The sequence below is a fragment of the Taeniopygia guttata genome, chromosome 1, assembly GCF_048771995.1.
Source record: "Taeniopygia guttata chromosome 1, bTaeGut7.mat, whole genome shotgun sequence".
Lineage (NCBI taxonomy): Eukaryota > Metazoa > Chordata > Aves > Passeriformes > Estrildidae > Taeniopygia > Taeniopygia guttata.
The window spans coordinates 46,280,002-46,304,877 of NC_133024.1; the positions used below are offsets into that span (position 1 = coordinate 46,280,002).

Below are 24,876 nucleotides of genomic sequence, written 5' to 3' on the forward strand. Positions count from 1 at the left end.
GAAGCAACATTGTCTGCTCTGCATGGTTGCATTAACATTAACTCCTTATAAGAAATGTCCTCACAGTTTGTTGCCATAGAACATGAGATGAAAAGGAGCAGGGAGGATCAGCTAGTACCTATTTTGCTGAATAATCTGTCTGTAATTCCACGCTGACACAAATACTGCAGTGTGCCTTTTTCAACATGAAGTACAAAAAAAACCCAAAAAGGCATTAAGTCTTAATTAGCAAAACAAAGCAATGCTTTATTATTTGCTTCTTTTTCATCTGAACAATGAATGCAAAAGAACACAGAACAGAAGTTTAGAAGGAAATCCCAATAGGATATTGAACATAATACTTAACTTCCTTCTTTCCATAAAAAGCTGAGAAGTAGAGGTGCCCCTAAAGTTTTAGTCACTATCAGTTATCTCTGAAAGATTAGGAAAATTAAAATGTTTACATATGTATATTTTAAACATTAATTATAGATACAAAAACTCAATACAGCACTAGCTTAACACAACATAAACCTCACTGTTTTTAATGTTAGTAATAAAAAAGCAGAATTCTAATTAAAAAGAAAAATGGAGGAAACTATTTGTACTTTTTTCCTCAAAGGTGCAACCAACAGCCAATGTATTTTTGCAACTGAGATTCCAGTTGTACAAAGGACTGAGAGATGTCTTCTCCTATTTAAAGAAGAAGCATAAGTTTCACAAACTTTAAAAGAAACTACACGTGCATGAACGGTAGACAGTACCCCTTAAAGAGATGATAAGAACATTATAGCATACCTTTAATGAATAAAGGGAGAGGTAAAACACATTTTCTACTTTCAGAGCTTTAAAAGATTTTTTTCCCTTCATAGATTACTTCCCAAATTACCTTGCATTTAAACTTATTTGTTCTTATGAAATAGCAATGTATTTAATCTAAACAAGCATTATAAAGTAGTTGTATGATTTTTTTGAGAAGCACTCAATGTGGATGTTGTATTTATAGTGACCTCAAGAATGCAATCCTCCGAAATTACATCTACTATTAACTAAACCTTTAATAGCCAATTAACAAAAAATATGTATATAGCTCTAAGATTAAACAAAATTTAGAGAATATGCTGTTACAAAATATATTTTGACATATTTCCTAAGAAGCAATTAAAACGGTCATTTATGCAGAGTTATTTACAGGGGACTCAAAGTGTATCAGTTTTAGCACAAACCAGTATATTGGGTTGAATTCAATAAAATATTGGCAAATATAAGTTTGTGACAAGGAATTTTGGGATTTAGTAAACTTAAAAATGTTCTTTACAATCATTAGATGAATCTAAATTATATAAAAAAAACTGTCTGAACTGGTTAATCTGAATAATTTAATGCATTTCATTGTACTCAGAAGTTCAGATCACCAAGTCAGTGGTACATACAAGCTGTGAAACAAGTTACCACTCAAATCTTTCAGATACAACAAGCACAGGTTAACCGAGTCTGACTGTACCTAATCTATACTTACAGATAGTTTGTTCTTATTTCAATACTATCTTTTAAACAAGCACATATACAAATGTGCTAAAACAAAAGGCAGTAATTATAAATATTTACTAGAATGACCAGAACTGGTATTTGATCATAAGCCATCCTGTCATTCATTTTTGCAGCCATATTTTCATTAATTTGTCTTCTGGTTTTAGTAGTCTTCTATCTTATTAACTTGGAAGGTTAGAGATCTGGAAGTTTCACACCAGCATAGGAAAGGAATGTCTGTTCGATGCAGTCTGGAGATAAAGAAAAATTGTACTTCAGTTCATCGCTGTGACGCACCAGAAGCAGCATTGCTATGTGACCAGCAAACCTGCCTTGCAAGCAAAACAGCAGCCTCCCCACCCCCATGTCAGGATGGGAGAAAATCCACAAAAATTTACTGTTATTTTGTTATGATTTCAAAAGAACACCTGAGAATATTTCCAACTTTAGGGATGTTATTTGTTATTTATTAAAACTAATAATTAGTGTAGAGGAGACACTTTAGAGGAGCTTACTTATCTATGCAAGAACAAGGACACTTAAAAGTAATAGCAATTAATTTGAACTTGTTTCAGTACTTAAGATGCTTCAAAAGCATAATATTTATGTGTTTATCTCTCTAAACATCCCACAGACCTTATGAGCCCACAACCCACACATCTCAGTGATGTTTAGAGGTAAAGAAAAAATTCAAAGCCACTGAACTCTGATAGGACAACTCATTAACTTCAGTAAGTCCTGGGTGAAACAGTGTTTTGTCCCAATGCAGAATTCTAACTGCAGAAGAGCAAGGAATCCCAGACTGCATTATCCTACACTTTCACTATTCTCATCAAACTACAGTTCTCAAATACCATTTAGTCCTAACAACTGTTTTTCAAATAGTACTTTTAAACTTTACTGTATTGAAAGCTAACAGATATTTTCAGTTATATCTACAAATTTCAGTATTCTGAAGAGGTTACCACAACACTAAGAAAAGAGGCCATATCTAACTGTTGTAAGAAGGCAATGCTGCCATGTAGTTGCTAATTCATATTCGTTGCTAAAAGGCATTATACAGCTCAGTTAATTAACTTATTGCATAATTTGGGGGGAGAAAAAGCACATTTAAAAGAAATATTATGCCACAGTTACATTAATAGATCTTTTTCATCATCAAGTGTATATTGTATAGCTGTTTTAAAATGTTTAGTCTTGTCTAATATAAAAAGAACCAGGTTTTTTTTTTCAAGTCTGTTTTTAGGCTTCAAAAGTGTGTTGCAGGTTAATTCAAATTGATCCTGTGATCAATCCTGGGGAAAATTTATAGAAGACTTTTTTTTTTTTTTTTTTTTTAATAGCAAACATAGCTTTTTAGGTACGTCAAAACAGTCTTTAAGCATTTTTAGTAAAGTGCAGAGCAATGAAAATGCTGCAATACTTATTTCTAGGCTTAAATTTATCTTGTCATGCAATTTAAATAAAAAAAGTTGAGTGCAAATAAAGACCCCTGGTTTAAGTTACACAGTGAAGTCCAATAAATCCACCTAACGGATAAATAGTATTAGAAAAAAATAGTGGCTATGTGCCAGACTGATTAGTCAGCTACCTGAAGGATACATAAAGCACATTGTTTCATACACAATAATCATACTTGTACATGACTGTCTTAAGCCAGTCATGTAAAGAGAGACAATACTCAACTATTGTTTGCATGTTCAGACCCATGTCAATCAGATTTAATATGCAGGCAGATTAGTGCTTCCTAACTTGCTGACAACAGGTTGACTACTAAAGCCAGTTTTTCCAGCACAAAGGACAGTATCTTGACAGCAGCAGATACTGTTCCTTAGAAAAAACATGTTCCTCCTAATTTTTGTTGCTGAACATTAGTTCCAGGGAAGACTGGAGGCAATGAGGTTGCATTATTACCTTTCAAGTGGGAAACTTCACATGTCTCCAAGCCCATGAAGAATATATGTACAATATTCATGACAGATGTTCAAAAACCATGCAACTTCTACTTCGTGACAGAAGTTTAATTATCTATTTTTATTATTTCTTTCTTCTTCATTTTCCTGGGAAAGATAACCTCATCACTAAGAATGGCTTACCTTCAGTACAAGAAAAAAAATCTTGTTCTGTGAGCAGCTGCCATGCTTTCAGACATATTTCTGACTTTAAGGTAATTAACAAAGCCTCGAAAGAACAGAAGGAGTCCTGAAAATGTAGAAAATGCACAAGATTAAGGATATTAACATAAATACACACTACCCCACATTACTCTTAACATAATTTTTAAAACCTAGCTTACAAAGTAAATTGAAGTCTTTAGTTGTTGAATTTGTGAATGACGAATAAGTCAACTTTCATCTTATGATACAAGGATTCAATTTTATGAAAGGTTTTTCACAAAGTTTAGTGATTTTCAGTTCGAGTGTCATCTGCTAAAAAGATTGCTTGAAAATATTTACAAAGATGAAAGAAATACAGAAGCATAAAAGAATCTGATTTGCAAATTTTTTTCAAATAGAACTCTCAAAATAAATTACTGGTGTGTTAGAAGAGTACCTGGTTCACAAAATGTACCTTTAGCAATATGCACAATAAATGCACTGTGAGTCAAAAGAGAGAAAAAAAAAAGTCGGGATTGCTCTAGCAAGAAGCCAGCAATGAATTATAGTAGATTAATTGGGATTTAACCATGTATAAAAAAAGCACCAGTCAAGAGGAGGAAGAACAATTGCCAAAGAAAATTACTCAACATATGTCAATATTACAGTTTTTGTCAACTCCAAATTTCAAAAGCTTTTAAATTATCTATATTTCACTGCATTTGAAAGAATATTTCAGCTAAGAGGAAAAAGATGTACACAAGAGTCACAGAGAAGTTACATTTGCAATAATGGAACCTTGAAGATAAATGCTTATATGAATATACACAAGTGCATTAAAACTCCAAAGGTTTAAATTAAAATCTAAAGTGAAGATTTAATTATTTTCTTTCCTATATGATGCACTTTTCCTTCCAGGATGCTATCCTGGGTGTGCCCATTATTTTCTCCAATGATCAACTCCTCTCTAAATTATTTTTATGATTTTTTTAACTTTCCTTTTCCAAACCAAAACTTCCTTAGGACATGCATGCAAAAAAAAAAAAAAAAAAAAAAAACAAAAAAAAAACCCCAAAACAAACAACAACAGAACTCTGCTAACCAGTGGAACTTCAACTGGACACATTTCTGTGACTAAGGTGAATTCTGCATAGAGAAGAAAACAGTAAGATCTTGACTGCAAGTCTGCCACAAAACCTGCAACCCAAAAGCTACCAGAGGTTCCCCCCTTTCAACTGAAAAGAAGCTGAAACAGCAAAATCAGGGCAGGCAGCTCTTTAGGTGTTTAATAGAATATTTTCTGCATTATACATGTTGGAAAATCAATCCAAGCTCAACCCGTATTTTACATTTCTCTGTTAAGGGAAGAAAGAAAAAACAACCCACTTTCCATTGTGTTCCTCAATAAGAAACACTGGCTAACATTTAAATTTAAAATTTAGAATTGTCTCTCTCCAATTTTTTCACTGATACATGACAGCTCTTTGGAAGTGGACCACTTTGCTTTTTTGTGATGCACAAGCAGATTTTTCCAGATGTTGAAAGAAGAAAAGTGAGCAGAAACAGATCGATGAACACCAGAAGAGAGGAGATGGCAGTAGGTGGGCTGAAGGATGTCAAAGGGCTATGCAAAAAAAGACTCCAACTCATTCACTTCTGGAGAGATGCTGGACATACTACTTTGTGTGCTCTAACAAAAGGTTATCCAAAACAACAAAACACAGATCTGGTTGGCAGTGTTCCCATGACATGACAATACTCCTCCATGTCCTGCTAAGTAGCTCTTTTAGGTAGGCTCCTTCTATGGTGTTCTAGCAATACCATAAAGCCACTTCATCAGTTTAAAAATATTGTTGGCATACTTCATGCAAAACATACATAAGTCAAGGGAATGCTGACCGCCAGATGCACACTGTATGCCTCAGAGTGCTTTTTATTCGAAGGCATATCATAAACTTGTGATTTAAAGAAAAGATTAAAAATCCTCAGACACTTCAGACCAAAAATAAAGCTTTCCCAAATTAAAGTGAGCTACTTCCTTAATATGTGCAAAGGACTAGTAAAAATAAAAATCACAGCTTTTTCCATAGACATGCAGGGGCCAGGGGAGTGCTAGGGGAAGAGCACTATTTTCATCCTAATGAAAAAAGGTGTCAAACCTCAATTTCAGGCACCACAGGGCTCGGTTTTAATTAAAGACTTATCTGGAGATGTTTGTGCCTGCAAGAGTAATTTCACTTCGATGTCTGCTTATGCCTGCAAAGAGTCATTTTACCTAGTTCAATACAATAACCTAAAACAATACGAAAACATTCAAGGGACCAATGCTGTGAGCTGTTCAGCATTTGCAGGTTTTATGTATTTCAAGCAACCAAATGCACAATAGCAGAGCAAGGTGGGCATTATAAAGTCTGATGAATGCCCTTGAACACTACTAAAAGGCAGATAGAGAAATTTTTTTGTAATGCTCTTTAAGACTTCTAGCATTACTTACAAGATAAATAGTGAATCACAGTGAAGATCTCAGAGTTGGTCTTTTTTCTTAACTTACTCAACACCGCATTCTAACATTTGCTGTTAGCCACTTGAATCAATTGACACAAAGGGAAGAGTGCCACCTACTGAATCAGCAACATTTTACTATGCTTCCAGAGCTGGAAACAGAAATTTAAATGCATACCAACACTCACTTCTGTAAAATAAAATCACTCCAGATTCCATATTCAAATTACAAAATCCACAGTTAAAGTTATAGTGGTTGGGCTTTGGTATACCTTTATTAAAAACAAAGAGAAAAGCAGAATTTTATGTGCATAGGACTTTAAATAAGGGCAGACAGAGCTCTTAAGAGAAAGCTGACATCATGGGACCACTGTGATCAGCAAGCATGAAGCCATTCTCTCATCCTACTGAGCAACTGCTGATGCAGTTTGCATTTCAAAGGACTCAAAAAGGACATTTTGTGACCTGTGCACAAGACAGCAGACTCCACCTTCCTGGGTTCAGTCACATTTCTTAAAATTTAATACTTGACATATTAGGTTTATACATGTAAATACTATTTATCACATAATGCCAAAGTTTCATTACACAGTTCTGCACCATTAGATCAGTAGAAGCAGCTTAAAAAGCACAAGTTACAAGTCTCACTTTTACACATAATCCCTTATGCAGAACAAAAATTTTTGAGCTGAAGAGTATTTGAATAGTCCATAGTTTACACAATAACACCACTATGGCAACCAATAACCTCATTAATACTACAGAAATAAAAACAACATACAAAACTATCAACAGCTAAGGAAAAGCACATAGCTAAACATGTTACAAAACTCTTATTTACAATTATACGGTTCATCTTTGAGTAATTCCACATCAAAACATAAATTAATTCACCTGCCACTTACCAAGTACGAGAAATATCCACCAAAGCCAGTACTGTCCATTGAAATATCCAGTAAAATAATCTGAAAACTGAAATTCACACACAAGGCTTAGCTGCAGTAAGATAGATGACTAAGACATATTTAATGCACTATGCAAATAGAGAAAGCATAGAGAAAAAGCAAGTTATAATAAAATTAATGTATCCTACTAAAATGCAAAAGTAGTGTATGTACAGCAGTCTAATACACAAATAAAACACTTCTATTGTCAGTTGGTTTGCAGCAAAGTAATTAAAAATCTTTAAAAAATAAGTGTGTGTACCCATGTAAAATATATATATGACAACACCCTTGTATTACTTTCCAGTAATCTGATATTTTTTATTATAATGAATCACCACTTGTTGATTTTCCTCTTTTCCCCCCAGTGCCTGCCATCCCAAACACATTACAGCAGCCTGCTGCTTTAGATATTAACACGAAAAGCCACATTAGTTTAATCTTATCAGACAGGGATGTTCTGCTGACCCTACAAAAGAAGAGCTTTTGACCTTCTGTATACCCCCTACTGTTAATCGCTGCCATGAATACCAGCCCCATAAAGACCTCCAACTCATTAAAGTCTTTTCATTTTCAAACCAGCATTCAGTTCCTAGCAGTGAGCTGAACGCAACTAAATGAACCTTGAAGTGCCATTTCAACTGTTCCTGCGAGGACCATGGCAGACAGTTTTGTCCTCCCTGTGATGTGGGAGGCAGCTGGAGGGCAGGGTGTGATCGTACTGGAGACAGGTATCTGTGCCTTTACCAGACCCCAGACTTCATGCTTCACTGATAAAAGGACTAATCAAATGTCTCCAAAACCCCCACAAAAAGTAGGGAGATGGGGAGATGGCTGAAGAGTTGCCAGAAGGAGTAAAACAATCTACTCAGCAGCTCTGCACGCTTTCTATACACTTTCCACTCTGCGATCATTCATTACGTTTACTGCATCCTGACTTTTGTGCTTAGTGCTTCCTATTTGCCCTTTCTAGGACATTTCAGTGTATCAACCAAGAAGTAATAGAGGGGAAATAAAAAACCCTGAACAAACAAAAGAACCCCCCAAAAACAACAAAACAAAGAAACCCAACAAAAAAAGCCCCAACCAAAAAAAAGATACTGGGCCACATATGCAACCAGATGAAAATCTATGACACATAAAGAACTGTAGAGAAAGCTGGCTTTTTTTCTCCAATTAATCCACAGTTTGCTCCAAAATAAGACAGATTATGTGAACTCCTTGAGTTTAATCTTATATGAGTATATAAGAGTATACTTATGTAAGAGTATGAATATTAATTTCTATCATCAAAGAAAAAATAGCAAGAAACAGAACTGCTAAGTTGAACTAAAGAATTGGTGTTTTCATTATCCATATATAAATACTCATTTCCTAGGATTTTGACAACACAGTGACATTGATCCCATCTCACTTTTTAGTCAGTATTTTCAATTCTCTAAACATTATACATGCATGCATAAAAATATATATATACACAAATATATCAATATACTTTTCCATTAATTCACATTAATTGGAAAGAAGATTTACCAAATACCAACAATCAAATACTTGCCCATGCGCATTACTCTCCTCTCCTACACTCCTTGGGCAGAATCAGCCATGGTTGCAGAACTTCCTCAATAGTAAAATTGTGCTTTTGTTGCCCCTACCCTTCTCCTTCACCCCGCCCCAGTAAAAATTGATACAGATCAAGCATACATTAATTCAGGATGTTTAGACACCAAAAAGTTTTGCACTACTGACCCTGAGTGAAAAAGGGTAACACAAGCCTTTGGAAGAGCTTGAAAGAAAGGAACAGAACAATTTGGTGCACACAGGCCTGCTTGTGTGTCACCATTAAAATGACAGTCAACACACACCTCATGAGCTTTCTGCTCTTATCTCTGGGAAGGGGGACAATAGAGGAACATGATGATCTTCATTATGAAAAACCCCACCCCTGAGGTCTTGGAATTGGCCAGCTCTAAGATTTTTGAATTAGTATTGGGTTGCATATAGTAACTTAATTATAGTCTAGAACACAGTGATTCTACAAGGAACTTTAGCATATATTAATTTTTATATTTGTTTGGAGCATATTTTCCAGCAGAGAGGAATAATAAAACTGACATAATAAGCAATTTCTGCCCTCTGTTCAGTATGCCTTAAGGGAAGCTGAAAATATCCCAAACAAACGCAGAGCTGAAAAATTTATGTCTTCTCTCTCCATTAAGATAAATTCCATCTCTGCCCCTGAATTCCAACAAATACACCAGAATCACATCTGGTCCAGCAGCATTTCCCTGCTCTGAATGAACAAAAAGGAAATTTTAAAAAAAGCTCTAAGAAGGATATCGTACATGTCCAGGAAGGACCATGCAATCTTTCAACAATCTTTTTACTATCATGCTAAGACTAAATCAAGTTACTAACAGACACAGAGGAAAAAAAAACATTTAAAAAAGGTCATTGATGGCAGAATAATCAAGTTACTAACAGACACAGAGGAAAAAAAAACATTTAAAAAAGGTCATTGATGGCAGAATATGAAAGATATCTAAGTTATCCGGGATTTTTTCTCTTCATTAAAAAGGACAGGATTTTAAATGCTGTGTTTCACAGATAAGCAGAATTCAAGTTCAGAAAGCAGCATTATATTTCATCTAGCATCCACTTAGCTAAGTAACTTGCTTTCAGCTAATGTGCCTTTTGGAAAAGTATCTAGTTTTGCAATGAAAAAATTAAGAATCAAGTATTTAAGATGGTAAAAATGTGACTAACTCCATATTTAAGTTGGACTTGATCCCATATGTATCTTACAAGGAACAAAGAATCAAATACAAGGAAGAAATGCTTTCTTATATTCCCTTCCCAACAGGCTAAGACATTTATAAATCTTTTATACATGACACTATAATACCAGTGATATTTTAGGTACTTGTTCCATTTCTTCTGCAGACTTTTAAATTCTTGTACAAGGAATGAGTCATTCAGCATTTATTTTAGTGGAAATGTGAACATCAAATGCTGTATCAGGTAAAAAAAGAAAAAATACTGGTTTTCAATTCCCTTATTATATCCTTGAATAACTTGTTATGGGTTTGTTCTAAAGAATCTGTACAGTGTGAATCAAGAAACATACCCGTACAATGAGAATCCATTTGATCAGGGAGAGACCAAATCCACAGATTGCACCATACCTTCCAGCTATGGTATTTGTTATACAGAAGGATAAACAAAATCCAATCCAGTTGAAAATAAATGCCACTATAAAATAAAAGAAACAGTAGCTTCTGTTAATCTGTATAGCTAAGCAAACAGACTTAACAGTAATTTCACTTTTAAACTGCTACAGACACGCTTACACAGTCAGTTAATTCTCTTCCGGTAATTCAGGCTTTCAGAGGTTGACTTTGAACCCAGACATTCCCCATGGTAGAGTCACTTAGTGACAAAGCAAATGGTAAACAGGCTGGAACCTACTACTTTACACAAGAGAGAATTCCAACATAAAAGAAAGTATTATACTGCAAAAGACACCTAGCCAGATTATACTGGACAAAGAAAAATAAATTCACAAAAAGGACTACAACATACAAGATTCGGATTAAAACAAAGACCAAAAACCCTTTCTACACTTTTATAACCAAAAATATAGTTATATGCACACATACGTGCATGTATCAAGGCTGTATATTCAGCTTTATCCAGTTTGGATCAAACAGAATAAAAGCATCCATTCTTGCTCCAAAAACTTAGTATAGATACAAAGGTAAGTTGAGAAGATGATATTTCATGGGTCTCTTTTAGATCTATATTCATACCTTCTCTTTTAGATCTATATTCATAAAACATAGGAAGCCTTGGAAGCTTTACACAGAAGTTAAAAAAAATCAATGCATAAACAGGACATTGAGCATAACTTCCACTATTGCTTTAATTAACACTTTTACACAGCCCCCAGCTTAACAAATTAAAGTTTCATATCTGCATATGTACTCAGTGATCAGCACTGTCTGTATTGACATCAGGTTGCATGCATTACATCAGAGTGTGAGAATTCACAATTAGGGGAATGGCCCAGCTTGGGAATCAGTGAGGGCATCCAAAAAGAAAACCACCAAACAGAAGAGCTGCAGGAACTGGTAGAAGAAGGTAACTCAGGAATTCTGGAGAGAACATGACAGCAGAAAATTGAAAACATTAGGGAACTCCACAGTAAACACAAGAATCACAGAGGAGGGAAAGAGGAATGGAAGAGGGGCAGAGGGGAACAAAACCCCTGCCTACAAATCCTAAATGTTTTAAATCCCAAACTTAGCTACATAAAATTCAGACATTAAATTCTGAGTCTGTCTCTTCAGTTAAAGTTTGAACACACAACTAGGAACAGAAAATTGCTCAATAGTGTTCTTTAATTAAAGCATTTTGAAATACTATCTATAAAAACCCACTATTTTTATACTTTAAAACCTTCTTACAATTCTTACAATAATCTACATGAAGATGCAATGATATGCTCACAAATGCAAAATTAGGTCTGTAAAACTGCAGTAGGATTCCACGAACTTTAAACACACTGAAGTTCCAAAAGTTTTGGAAGGCTTCACGTCAAAATAGTCATTTAGTACAAAGTGGAAAAACATCTTGCATAGGTCAAAGACGTGGGTAACAGATGGTGGCAACAAGAATTCTTACTTTTATACTAATTACTAATCTAAAAGGACCCCAAAAAACAAAATTTAAAAAATCCCCACAACTTTGAACAGATGCTGATTGGCATCTGCAGAGGAGAAAAACAAAACCAATCCAACCCCCACTAAAAAAAAAAAACCCTACAGAACAACGTTGTGACCCGGAACATTAACCTATCCTTCCAAGACACATTTACATTTGAGAGAGCCTAGATAAACTGTTTTGATTTCCCTATTTTAAACAAGCTCTCCAAATCCACCATCCTTTAATAGTAACAGATTTCAAAAGCTCCTTATTCACTGCATTCTCTGATCCTGCCTCAGCGTAAGAGCTCACTGCTCTTTCTCCCCACTACTCAAGCTACTATGGGTGACTTTGATTATAGTTAGGCATACCTAAAGACAGGTATCTTACAAAGATTCTAATGGTCTATGAGGACTAGAGAAATTCTCAGAATATGTACAATTTTTACAGATATAAATTTTTTAAATTATCTCATTTGTAAATGCATTATAAAAATTAGAGATTTCCTAATCAAATATAAGAGGGGGAAAATAAGTTTTTATAATTAAAGTGGACCACTAACAATTTTACCCAACTTTCAACTTGAACTAAAGGAATATTCAAAATAGAATGCATAAGTCACTCCATAAGTATTTGATGGATATTTAATATCAAGGTATTTGCTCAACTCTTGAAAGTAAAGGCATCAGCATTGTTCCAGTCTTGTTCATAGTAAGGATTTTTTCTCTCTAATAAGTCTGCTGTTCTATCAAGTTACATAAGCAGCAAATACAAGCAGGGAAGACATAAACCTTATAGAAGTTGCAAACTATGCAAGTCCACACATTCCAATAAAACTGAAGTACATAGAGAAGAAAAATCTCATTATTTAAATTTTTATCTGTAACCATTTGATAGAAAACTTGAACAGTGAGGACCTAATAAAAAATCTGTGTCTTCAGCAGCACAAGGAACATGTTACTTCCACCACTCTAAAACACAGGCAATCAGGGAGATTCTCCCAACACTGCCTTGATGTTTCATCATTTTAACAAACTTAAGAAGGGCAAGAATAATGTCTACATGTTTTCCATCCTTCCCATTACTACACTCTTACATCCCATGTTCTGCTACTACTTTGAAAATCATTCTCCTTGTCTCATTCTGGTTACAAAATACAATATTTGCTTTCAGAAATGCATCTTCTGAGCAGACAGCAGTTCCTTCCAATTGCTTTTCTCTACGTGAAGATCAGCCTCATTTGCCCATCTGTATATCTTTTTCCATCATGTGCATCCATGTGTATCTTCTGTCCGCCACACAAGCTCTGAGCTTTATAGCTTACACTGCATCTGGTAAGAGTTACTGCAGTTAATTCCTGTCTCAATTTATTATTGTGATGAAAGTTCTTCATAATTTTCATCCCTATGTTGTCATAGATAAGCCATAATACAAGCTCCCCCATCAAGCTGAGGGAGAAAATAGGCCAGTGAAGGGAGTGACCAGTAAAAGGAATTATGCACTAATTTCTCTAGAATTACAAACTTCCTTCTCTCTCTACTAGAGACAATTAAGTTGTTGTACAAGTTCCTTGCTGTAACAAATGCTATCCTCCACTATTTTTCTGCATCCACTTACTTTGTGAAATGTAAATGACACTGCTCAGCTATTCAAGAGATTACCTCACTCATACGTCATACAACATCAGCTTCCATGACATTTCTGCACAGACAATGTAATTGCCGTGACACTAATAACGTGCTGTCATGAGGAAAGTCATCCCTACAGCTGAGGGGGAAAAATTTGATGAGTTGCCACAACCACATCATGACCCTAAAAAAGAATTCTTATCTTCTGCTTGCCCATTTTCTTCACACAGCTAGATTCTGTGTGCATCCTGTAGATCTCCACTGCCAATCAAACCGCTGAGCAAGAATTGTTTTCTATCCCAAAAGTGATTACATGCCTACTTGAGCCCAACTTTCAATTACTGTCAATTACTGTCAACTTTCAATTACTGTCAACACATTTCAGACATTTAGACTAAACTCATGCTGACTGCACTGGCATCATGATTTCAGTATCTACTTTTAACACTCTAGCACCATGCAGAGAAGTGGGACTGATAAAAGTATCATTTTTGAATTTTATAATTCCTGAGGTGATTACAAGAGGAAAAAGTCCATATACATGTAATTCACATAGGAAGAATATAAGCTTTAGCATTATCTCCTCAAGACTATGTGGGTCACAATGATCCACTTAAGAAACGGGCTTTTGGGAGGAGGAGGGCTGGACTAAAGGTCTTTTTTAATAAAGAGTGTTTGTGATCCAATGCAGTCCCTACATTTTTGCTGTATTTCTCCTTAAGGTTTTCAGTAAAATAGCCCTAACCAAAACACTGAGTACAAGACTTTTGAGTTGTACATTTTGATATACATTGGATTAAACAATAATGACAAGCACATTACATTGTGATTTTTCCTCAGCTGCTCCAGTACTTCACCTGCTAATCTTTTTTACTTAGCTTTCTACAACTACACATTAATCACTTAAGTTTTTAAGTATCATGAAAAGAAGCCAGTAAAACTGATCTGAAGCTTTGTGTTCCACATTTTAGCTATGACTCAAGCCTGTAAAAAGATTATAATGGCAACTACACACACAAAAAGCAACTTATGCTCAGTTATAGCCTTTACTCCACAATTTGTTTGTTCATTTACTTACTATTTTAATATATAGCAAGCACCAATGAGCTTAATGCTTTATATCTGGCCTAGACTTACTAAGCATACTGCAATAATAAACAATCCTCTCCAGGTCTTCATGCCACTAGAATTGTTCTTCCTACTCCTGCATAAAATTTGTTCCATTCTTTAACTGGGATATATACCTTTGCTCCATCCTAAGGGTTCACTTACAGACTGATGATGATCACCAGAAATGTTGGCTGCCAGCTCCCAGAGAAAATAGATAATTTTTTTTCTTAGTGATTAATGTTCAGAAACATTCTTTGGCAATTTATTCCTACTTCTTCATTACTCTTGTTGCTATGCTTTTCTTACTACCCAACTAGAAGCTTCCTAATTCCAATTGTTTTGTATATCTAATGCATACAGAAAAACTATGTAAGTCAAATTGTTTCTACAGTAAGAAAGAAGTTAGGTGACTGCGTATAAAGGTCAGCTCAGCTGCCCCTAATAACCAGAGAGAAATAAGAACTCAAAACAGTTTATCTACCAACATGTAAAATTTTAATGAAGTAACTTCCCCTCAGCTTCTCTTACATGACCAAGGGAAACCTGCATAATATTTGTGATATAGACATATAGAAGTCAGGTTTCCTAAAGTTACACAGAGGAAGCCTCCCATGGGAATTTCAACCATGCTTACCATTCCTCAGGAAACATACGCAAGGAGACTGTGCTCATCCTGAGCTTGTGCTACAACTCTGCCTTCCAACTTGGGTCCCCTTGAAACCCCAAAGTAGATATCCCAACTTGTGTGCAGTTTATTGACTGTTTGAGACACTTTACAGTTTTGAAAACTGTGTGAACCTTAATTTACAAAACTTTGTTATGGTTATTTTCTGTTCCAGTATAGTGTCTAGGACACTATGTACATTTATATTTCCCTGTAAAAACAGATTTTATTGCTGTGATTACAGCACAGTGCTTAAATAGACTAGATGTTCAAAAAGGTTTGTCTCAGATTTTTGTATGAGAATTTAAGCTTTGGTTGTACTACTGAACACTTTTCTCTATTTTTATCTCCTTATTAACCTATCTGTGAAGTTCAAATTCATTTTTCCTATCTTGTAGGGACAACTCAAGACTCCCTTACATGGTTTCAAAGAATTCAGATAAGCTCCACAATTCCTCTTGGGGTCCACTGGAAAAAAGGCTGGTTCTAAAGCATTCCTTAAATAGAAAGGAAAACCATATAAGCCTTTTAATAACATCCAAAAGGACCACCTTCAGATAACTCAACAGTATGAGTTTATCAGACATAATTCCAAAGACTTCTACTACAGGCAGATTAAGCATGAAAACCAAACCTATTTGTTCATGACAGTTACTTGGTCTATCACAATTACAGCTGTGTTCAAATTGGAAAGATACAGTTCAGAAATTCCTCTCTCTGGTTGCGCATACAAAAAAAAATACTCTGAGAAACTCACTAACTTCCTCTGGCATTCTATAAAATTTCTACCATGCTGTCTAAGGCACAGCTGACTTAAAAATACAAAACAAAAAATAACACATGAAGTGGTCTGGTAGCAATTTTTTTTCCATGTTGCATTCATAGCAAAATGAATGCATTCACATATATATTCATTTCCCTCAAAATAACAAGCTGGCAGACACCAGTCCTGACCATTGGAGAGCAGATTCTTAGCCCACCAACATAATCACAGACTATTTCCTGAAACATGATTTTACCATATATTAGAAATAAAATGGGCTGGTGTTCCAATTTTTTTCACCAAGTTTCTGGATCAAGCTAAAAAATACACCTCTTCCTGCAAAGAACTTCACTTCTTTAGTGTGTATTGTCTTATTCTGTTTAGTCCTGCTAAACAGAATTAAACATTATAGCTTAGATGGGAAACAGATCTATAATTGGCAATGCACCTCCTAAAAAAACCAAAACCCCCCCCAAAAAAACAGGTCTGGCCACTAGATGGCCTGGAGACAGCGATTTCATGCAACGTGGGCAGCTACCACTAGATGGTGGCTACATATCGCTAAGTGACTGCAATGTGCAGGTAAGCTCAGTAAAAAGTTTATTTAGCTACACTTCACGAGAATAAAATAAAATTAAAGAATGCTAACTTACTCTTATACTTAAAACAAAGCTCTCTGCCCCCGCTTCCATCCCCAAAATCTTCCAGTGCTGTACTTGACAGTCAGGGAGGAGGTAGGAGAGCACACTTGGAACAAGATATTTGTTCACTCTCCTTTCACTAGGGAACAGCTCCTGATACAGTTCTCTTACATTTTTTAACTATGTGAGAGAATTTGAGGCTGTGATCTGCCACCTCTACTTGCAGAATTTAAAGATATCCCACTCTGAAAAAAAACCCAAAAGATAGCCTTAATATAAATTTCATTTTAATTGCTGCTCTCCTATACCAATATACATCAACTTTCTGGAGACTTTTATCTCCTTTTTAGATAAACATGAATACACAATCCACATATTAAATATACCCTCATTATGTTAAGCTCATTTTTAATTTAATTTGCCATTTTCCTAAGAAAAACTACTAAAAACTAATATCTCAGGTCTATTACTACCTATAACTGTTTTTGTGAACTCCTCATACTATGAGCACAAACAGCAAGTTTACCAATTTCCCTATGTAACCATATAGCCCTGTGTAACCAGTATCCATAATAACCAACACATTCCAATTAAAAACACATTTGCATAAACACCTTACAGTGTGTGCACACTCATTTTATGCATTTCCTTCATAGGTAAGCAAAGTCTGCAATAAAATAGTCTCAGAACAATCATGAAAAATTATGATCTACAGAGTATTTTTGTCCAGTGTGTAAGAGTACTGTTTTGTGCACTCAGACTCAGCTAAATATCTATTTGAAGAGAAGGTTGGCAATTTATCCAAGTACATACTTGCATTCTTGAAGGTGGATACCAGGTTCTGGGCATGCAATTTTGGACACCTGTGACTTAAAGGACTTAAAACATATTAAAGCAAACAATCCCCTTGGCCTCCTAGTGCAGTGCTAATGAAGGCCTGAAGCAGAATTTAAAAGGAAGAACAAGTTCACACAATAAAGGATCTAAACAGGTTAAATACAAAAAGTTATAAAAGATAGAAAAGGGAGAGGAAAATAAAGCAAAAAAGAAAAATTAAATCACACTTCCTTTTGCCCCCAAGAATATACTCTTTTTATGCTCCAACCACAGAAAGAGATCAGACTACAGATTTCACTTTGCTCTCTATAAACATCTTCACAGATTTGTTTTGTGAGGCAGACACATATATTTTTATCCCAAGATGCAAACACCGCATCATACACCAACACCTTCTGTGAAAGGTGTACCCTGCATCTGCAACAGTTACAGAGATTGCAAAAAAGATTACAGAAGAACTACTATGAAAGCTAGGTTAAAAGACATAATGGAGACTTCAGTAGATAATCAACCAGCTTTAATAATGATGAATTCTCAGCAGAACAGATATATCCTCAACACCAAACTTCCATCCAGGTTGCCAAACATTTATTTCAGAAAGAGAAAAAACGCTCAGAAATTCAAAAGAAATAAGTAATTGGTAAAACTAACACAGTTTCCTCATAGAAACAGCTTCTAGTTGCTAAACCTAACTTTGCTTAACAGAGTACACAAGTTACAAGGCATGCACAGTGTACACATAGTATATGACAAAGAGCTACAGGAGGGCTGGTTGAAATCAGAGGTTACCTGAAGACAATGCACTTTTATATAAACAGTGGTTAGTTCAACCTGAAAATGAGTATGGTTGGATTTTCTCCAAAAATCAATCCATGGCTGTTTAATTCACTAAACACCATCAAATTCATACAGCCCATCACCTCTCTCAAATTTTTTCTAGTTAAAAATCAATTGCCAGATTTATGTGAGCTGGCTTTTAATTCAAGTTGGTGGTCCAACTAGAAGATGACAGAATTTCCAGTGCTAGACTTTCAAGCATTTACTATGATTTTGCTTTGTCCCCTTATCTGTAACAGATGCCACCAAAAAAAGGCAACAGATTTGTGGAATCTGGAACAGGAAGTGTTTATATCTGAGCACAGGCAGAAAAATCTGTTCATTACAGTACATTAATGCAATTTATCACAGCTCTCTTTTATATTCCATAGGAAAAAGGTACAATTAAGATATACCTCAGTAGGTCTGGGATACAAGATAACTTACTGAAAAATGCCAACATGAAGATGCCATCATTGCCCACTCTAAGCTGATCTGCATCACTGAAATCATCCCGTGGTGGATACTCTTCTTCCTGGATTTACAGGTTAGTAATAATTTAGTGAAAAGTTTAGAATGACTATCTATAGGATAAAGTATTAATCATGTTTCTAAAGCTGGAAGAAAATTGACATTTCTGCAACATGTCCACATAAAGGAAGTTTTTAAAAAAATAATTTATAACTATAAAACAAGTTTTATTTGTTGCTTATATTGACATAGCCCAAATTTTCTGTAGAAGATATGCACATACTGTCTATTCATCTTAAATGAAGGTAGAATTATTTCAGATTAGTACTTTGACAATCAAAAGCAACATACATTTTTTAAAAATGTAACTATCTTGATATGTAGCCAAACTTTAAGTATTTTTTTGAAAAGACATCACACAGTATGCTCTATATTTTTCCTGCTGGAAAGGTCTTCTAATAATTTCCGTAATATAAAATAAAATAAGATTAGTATCCTAAAATCGAGTGCTGATGCAATGGCACTGCACTAGCCAATTTTATAACCCACAGCAAAACATAATCAAGGCAAAGAACACCTCCAGGGTCACTAGAGGGCGCGAGCACATTAAATGTGTCTAAAAGGCTTCTAAACTCAAAAGGCACAGCACTTGGAAGTCAAACAAAAGCAAACAGAGACATCAGTCAAAACGATCCAAAGATTTCTTCTATTGGGTGAAAATGTTGGACCTTAAAATACTGAAAGTGAGAGCTGCTTTGTTTCTCAGCCCTTGATTTTCAACAGAACTTGGCAGGTATTATATATGCAGTTCTAGGCACAGGTGGAACATTGCTCCAGCTCTAGACTGGCAAACACAAAAATTTTTCACAATGACAGAACTTCTTAAAGAGCCTGATTTAAACTAACACAAATTAAACACCATTTGTATACTTATATGAGTAACATCAAAACAATGCAGGATGATACAAGTCAAATAATGTTGTCAGTAGCAGCAATCAAATGGTCTAAATAGAAGCACAGGTAACATTCTTTTCCTAACTTTTCCTCCTATTACCATAATGTATTGGAACTGGCATAAAAAATTTCCTATAAAAACAAATGAATCAAGAGAGATCAAGCGAAATTTACCTGGCTGTTCCACCCACAAGCACTTACTACAGAAATAATGTTTATGACTAAAAGGGCATTAAAAAACCACAGTGATCTAAAGTTCTGTCACAGGTTTTCCTTTGTCAATAGAGCAAAATAGGCAATATAGCAATTAGGTTAAAAACATACTCGAACAACTGCTGTACCAACTCAGAGCAGTCAGATTCACCTTTAGTAATACAGCCATGAAATTCCAGCTCTGCTCTGTATTTCAGATTAATTAACCAAGACACTGTATCAGATAACTTACTTTAAAAACAGTGCTATTCATACAGACGATTCCAAAGGAAGCACAAAAAGCCAGTTAAACAATTCTAAGGGGCTATAATTCAACTCAGGTACTCCTAAATGATCATCTTAAGTGACTAAGAAAGCATCAGTTTGTTTAGCTCAACTTTGCTGCAGATACAAGACTGATGGAGAGAAAAGGAACGGGAAGGAAAGAAGGGCTGAAAAAGCATTAAAAAAAGAGCTGTATTTGAATGTGTTTATCTCTGAAATGCATGCCATAAAACTTCCTTTTTCAAGTCAGACAAAAAAAAAAGGCATATTCACAAGGTCTACAAAACCCCATACATAATAATTTTGGACTTTTTAAAAAACGTCTGCTAACTACTGTACTTCGTACTGGCATTTCCAAAATAACTAGTGAATTATGCTCCATGTAAAAGTTGCCTCAGAAAAAAGAAAACTTTGCTCAATGACAGTAAGAAATTTAGCAGAGGCCTCTCTCTGAGCCTTGCACATGTGAGAAAGACTGGTCAATAAATACAGCTCAGGAACAAGACAACAGATATTTGCAAGAAGCATGGTTGTATTAAGCGTGAACAAGTATTAATTTATCACACACCATGTCAAAAAGGAAGATGAAACTGAGTTCTCTTTACTGTCTCCAAAAACCAGCATACAAAGATGAGTGCTTAAGAAATTAAATACTTAGAATACTAACAAATTAAATCAGCCCATATCCACATCATTTAGGATTTTGAGGTTTTATGAGCAGTCCTGCAGTCAGAAAACACTAATTGATCACTGCTCAAGCCCCACTAATACTGGCTGTCTTTCACTGCTCTCACTTGATCTGTTTGGTGTCAATTGCTGTAATCTTTCTTCAAAATATAATTGTTTGCCACCATGCATTGAGGAATGAAAAGGGGCAATGAAGAACAACTGTTCTCTATGGTGATGCCTATAGTTAAACAGATTTTTACTAAATACTTCTGCTATATAATAACAATTTTATCAATGAGGTAATATATTTATATTTTTCTTTTTAATAAGAATGTAAACACAACACACACAAACCTATAAGATATGTAACATTGTTTCAGTATGTCATGGATTTTTGACAAATTTTGCCAAGTTAAGGAAGATGGACAGCATTTCTTGCTTTCTAAATAAGTTGACATCTGTAGGAACAGAAAACTTACTGCTCCAGCGAAATGTCTGAACAGCAAATTATATTATCAATATAAATGGCATGTCACACAGAGTTATTTCTCTAAACAAGAGCATCAAATGATGCACAGCATCTATTGAAGTTGAATCTATTAAACCCCCATAAACTACAGTGCTCTCTGTAGTACTCTTCAGGAGGAGGACTGTTTTTTCTCCTCAATGTTTTTTAGCTTTTTTTCAAACTGAAATCTAGCGTGGCATAAAGGGAGACAACAACCTTAATCAAGTAAAGAACCACTAAACTGATTTAACTCTTCCCAATGCAATGTTTACAGAGAAAAACCTCTGAGGAAATGGTCAAATTACTTAATAAACCCCATAAATTATGCCTTCAGCATACAAACCAAGAGGGAGAAATTAATAATGGGGGGTAAAAGGCACAATTAACCCCAGAAGCATTTTTTTGCCAGCAGGAAAATTCATAGCAAAGTCTAAACTAGAGAGAACTATACCATACCTCTGGACGACTGAGGAATATTTCATCAAACAGACTCCTAGATTCCCTAAACTGGGCGTGCTAAGCATGTAAAAACAGAAAAACATAAGACAAATGCAACTGAAAAGCATTAAGTAAAAGCCATTCATTGCAACATACAAACAAAGTCATTAAACTGTTAGCAGCATTTTTGTCCATTTAAGTTGCCCTTTCAAAACTGACCTTAAGAATTTGAAAAGAAAAAGCCAGGATAAGTAATGCCATCACTAGTGATGACACAGGGCTAGTACAATTTCTTTGATAAAATGAGGTATCTCAGAGCATTTAAAAGGAGTACATATTGTTACACAATCTATTCCTGCAAGATAAGCTAGACAAATAATAAAATTATTAAAAGTTTCATTAAATGTTATGTTTGGATTTTTTATATTACCTGTTAATACAGGGCCTATGATAAAGTATTTCATATGATCACATTCAGGATCTTTTGAAGAGGCCTACATGTTTCAGGGGGAAATTATGAAAGCTGCATAATAAAATGCCTTCCATGGCATTTTCCTCTCTTTTGCTGAGTAGATTTGAACTTTCACTGCACACTTAGGAGCACACCATGAAAAAGATCAGCTTCACACATCGCTCAAGGTAATATAAGGACATTTAGCTTTTTTCAACTGTTCACATTATTGCAGTAAAGAGGCAATATAGCCTCGTTTACAAGGAAGAAACCAGAAGCTTAGAACAGAGTTCACATTTGTAAGAGCACTAATTTCATAAGGCTGAAAATAAAAACTGAAAAACCTACACGTTACATCATTTGTCTATGTTTTGCAAAGTGCGTAACATGCAGGTCAGATAATGTCTGCAGCTGTCACTTGTGAAAGTGAGAAAACAATTGAACTTTGCACTACTGTTACATAATTAAGTTACTTATCTGTTCTTCCATGAGTATTCAGAGCTAAATCCTTCCCCTAAAGACAGCAAACCACCACTCAAACTGTAATAAGAGCCTTCTTTCTTATTACAGCCATCTGCAACATTAAGACAGCCTTGTTACACAGTCTTAGTCTATCTCAGTGTAAGTCCAGAGGTATTAAATAAGGTAGGGATTTTGTGGAAGTATCATGTGGTAAGATAATTAAAACAGCAGTAATTAAAACTGCACTGGCACATAATTTTAATATTATCCACAAAGCTGAAACTCAGCTTCATAATTTCTTACTTTTTCCAACTTTGCAACCTTAATGCTGTTTCTCTAGAACAGCTTGTGTGTGTGCATGTATTTGCTTAAAAAAAGAAAAAATAAAAACAGAAGCAAACTGAGCAGAATTACTGACAAACTTGAGCTCTTCAGCAGTCAGCAAGAATGTAACTTTCAGATACACTTCTGACAGTAACTTAGTACTGCCATAAGTCTAGAATCTTTCAGTCCATCTCTGCTTTGGGGGAATGGTAGTGTGTTCCTACTGGTATTTCATAGATGAAATTATTGTGGTGTCAGCATGTCATTCTTGAATTTCAATCTCTTCTGTATGTTCTAGCAAAGCAGACTGTGAAAAAGTTTATTTCTCACTTCATCACTGCATCAAACTCTCTTGCCTCTTGCCTCCTGATTCCTTTTCCCTCCCCGGTCTTCTTTTATCACACACCAGCTTCTGTTCCTTTCCCAGCACTACATTTTGTCCCCACTTGGGTTCCTTTCTCCACCAATCTCAGTTAACCCTTTTCCGTGCTGTCTCATCTAATCTTTCTTCTCTGTCCATACCATTGCCTTCCATTCATCTTTGCCTTTTCTTATTTTGACTTAGACTCTGATCCTTGCTAGAGTTACCTCCCAGCTGAATCAAAACCAGACTTCTCTTCCCACAACATGTAAAGCTCAGTCATTGTCCTTCTTCCCCCCACTCACCACTGAAGAGAGCTGAATCTAGTGGCTTTTCCCTTCCCTTCTAACCAAAGGCTAAGAATAATAAAACTGCTTCAGGGCACACCAGAAATTGCTATTTCTCAGACCAATATTTTCACCAAAAGCAGTCAAGAGCAGCCATAAGGTGTATCTACTTTTAGCTCTGTAATTCTACTCTGATACAGAACATTTGAGAATGTTCTCTGGGAACAGCACATCTGAAGTCCCATTCCCTCCAGAGCTATGAGCAGCCTAAACCTTTTCATGCAAGACCATCTCCATGCATTTACAAAATCTGAAGCTGTATTTATCAACTGAGGAAATTCATTTTTCAAAAACCTGTGGTTTGACCAAAACCAGGCAGACTGCTTGAGGAAGGGCAAAAGAAGTTTCTGTTACAATGAGCTAAGCTTGTAAGAAAGAGTAAATAAAAGTTTGAAATTACAAGAAAAAAAAAATACTTGCTCTGTTTTGGAGTTTTGTTTGTTTTGCTTAGCTTTATTCTGGAAATTGGCTGAACCTCAGGCTGAGTTGTCAAGGAGGATTACTTGTATGTCTGAAATTTGTGATTCATAGGGTTCTACATGTAAGAACAAGAATCTTGCGAGAGATGCACGTCCTGTCTGCAGTGTCACAGGTCCTCTACAAGTTAGGGTTTGGGTTTTTCATGCTCCAAATTTGTAATTTCAGAATAAGGGTTTCATTCACACCAGTATTTCAGCAAAAGTTTTACTTAAGTGATAAGCAGGAAGGACAGACTACAATAAATCCATGCTCCTGTTAGAGTAGATAAAATGTGACATTGGAGATTCATCCCCTCACTGCTAAAATTTGGCAAGTCAAACGTCAGTGGTTTCCTACCAAATTCAGTCAAACAGCTTTGTGTGACATCATCACTGGTGATGTTACACAAACCTACTTTAACATTAGCTGTGCATACCTTAAAGTGAGTGTTGTGCACTGCAAGCACTGTGCAGCAGTCAAGGAAGGACCTGCCTCCTGCTGGGTGAGTAAAGGCTTTTTCCCAGTCACAAGCACACTGCAGCCAATAAGATTTAAAATGTATATCATATGTAATCACATTTGATCTCAAGGAGGAAATTTTAGTGAAAGCACTGGAAGCCTTTTTTGGGTATAGTATATTATTGTCAATACTACCAAGCAGCAGAATTTCCACATTCCAGAACTTCAGAGAAAAGGAGAAACTTGCTTACAAAACTAGCATTTACCACTAACTGCAGATAC

The 24,876-nt window shown here is 35.4% G+C and overlaps 1 protein-coding gene across 2 annotated transcripts in view; it reads right to left on the bottom strand.

Annotated features, from left to right (window-relative positions):
* Positions 1-221: 221 nt before the first annotated feature.
* Positions 222-24,876, bottom strand: part of NDFIP2 (Nedd4 family interacting protein 2) — a 46,229-nt gene continuing 21,574 nt past the window's right edge. The window contains exons 4-9 of one of the 2 annotated variants that reach the window (XM_030270608.4): positions 21,750-21,809; positions 18,662-18,749; positions 10,179-10,303; positions 7,013-7,079; positions 3,606-3,711; positions 222-1,760 (exon numbers count right to left, since the gene is read on the bottom strand). In XM_030270608.4, the coding sequence (XP_030126468.2) occupies positions 3,608-3,711; positions 7,013-7,079; positions 10,179-10,303; positions 18,662-18,749; positions 21,750-21,809 (444 nt within the window). In that variant the 3' untranslated portion in view covers positions 222-1,760; positions 3,606-3,607. The remainder of the gene's footprint in view (positions 1,761-3,605; positions 3,712-7,012; positions 7,080-10,178; positions 10,304-18,661; positions 18,750-21,749; positions 21,810-24,876) is intronic. The other variant, XM_030270617.4, reaches the window with a different exon arrangement.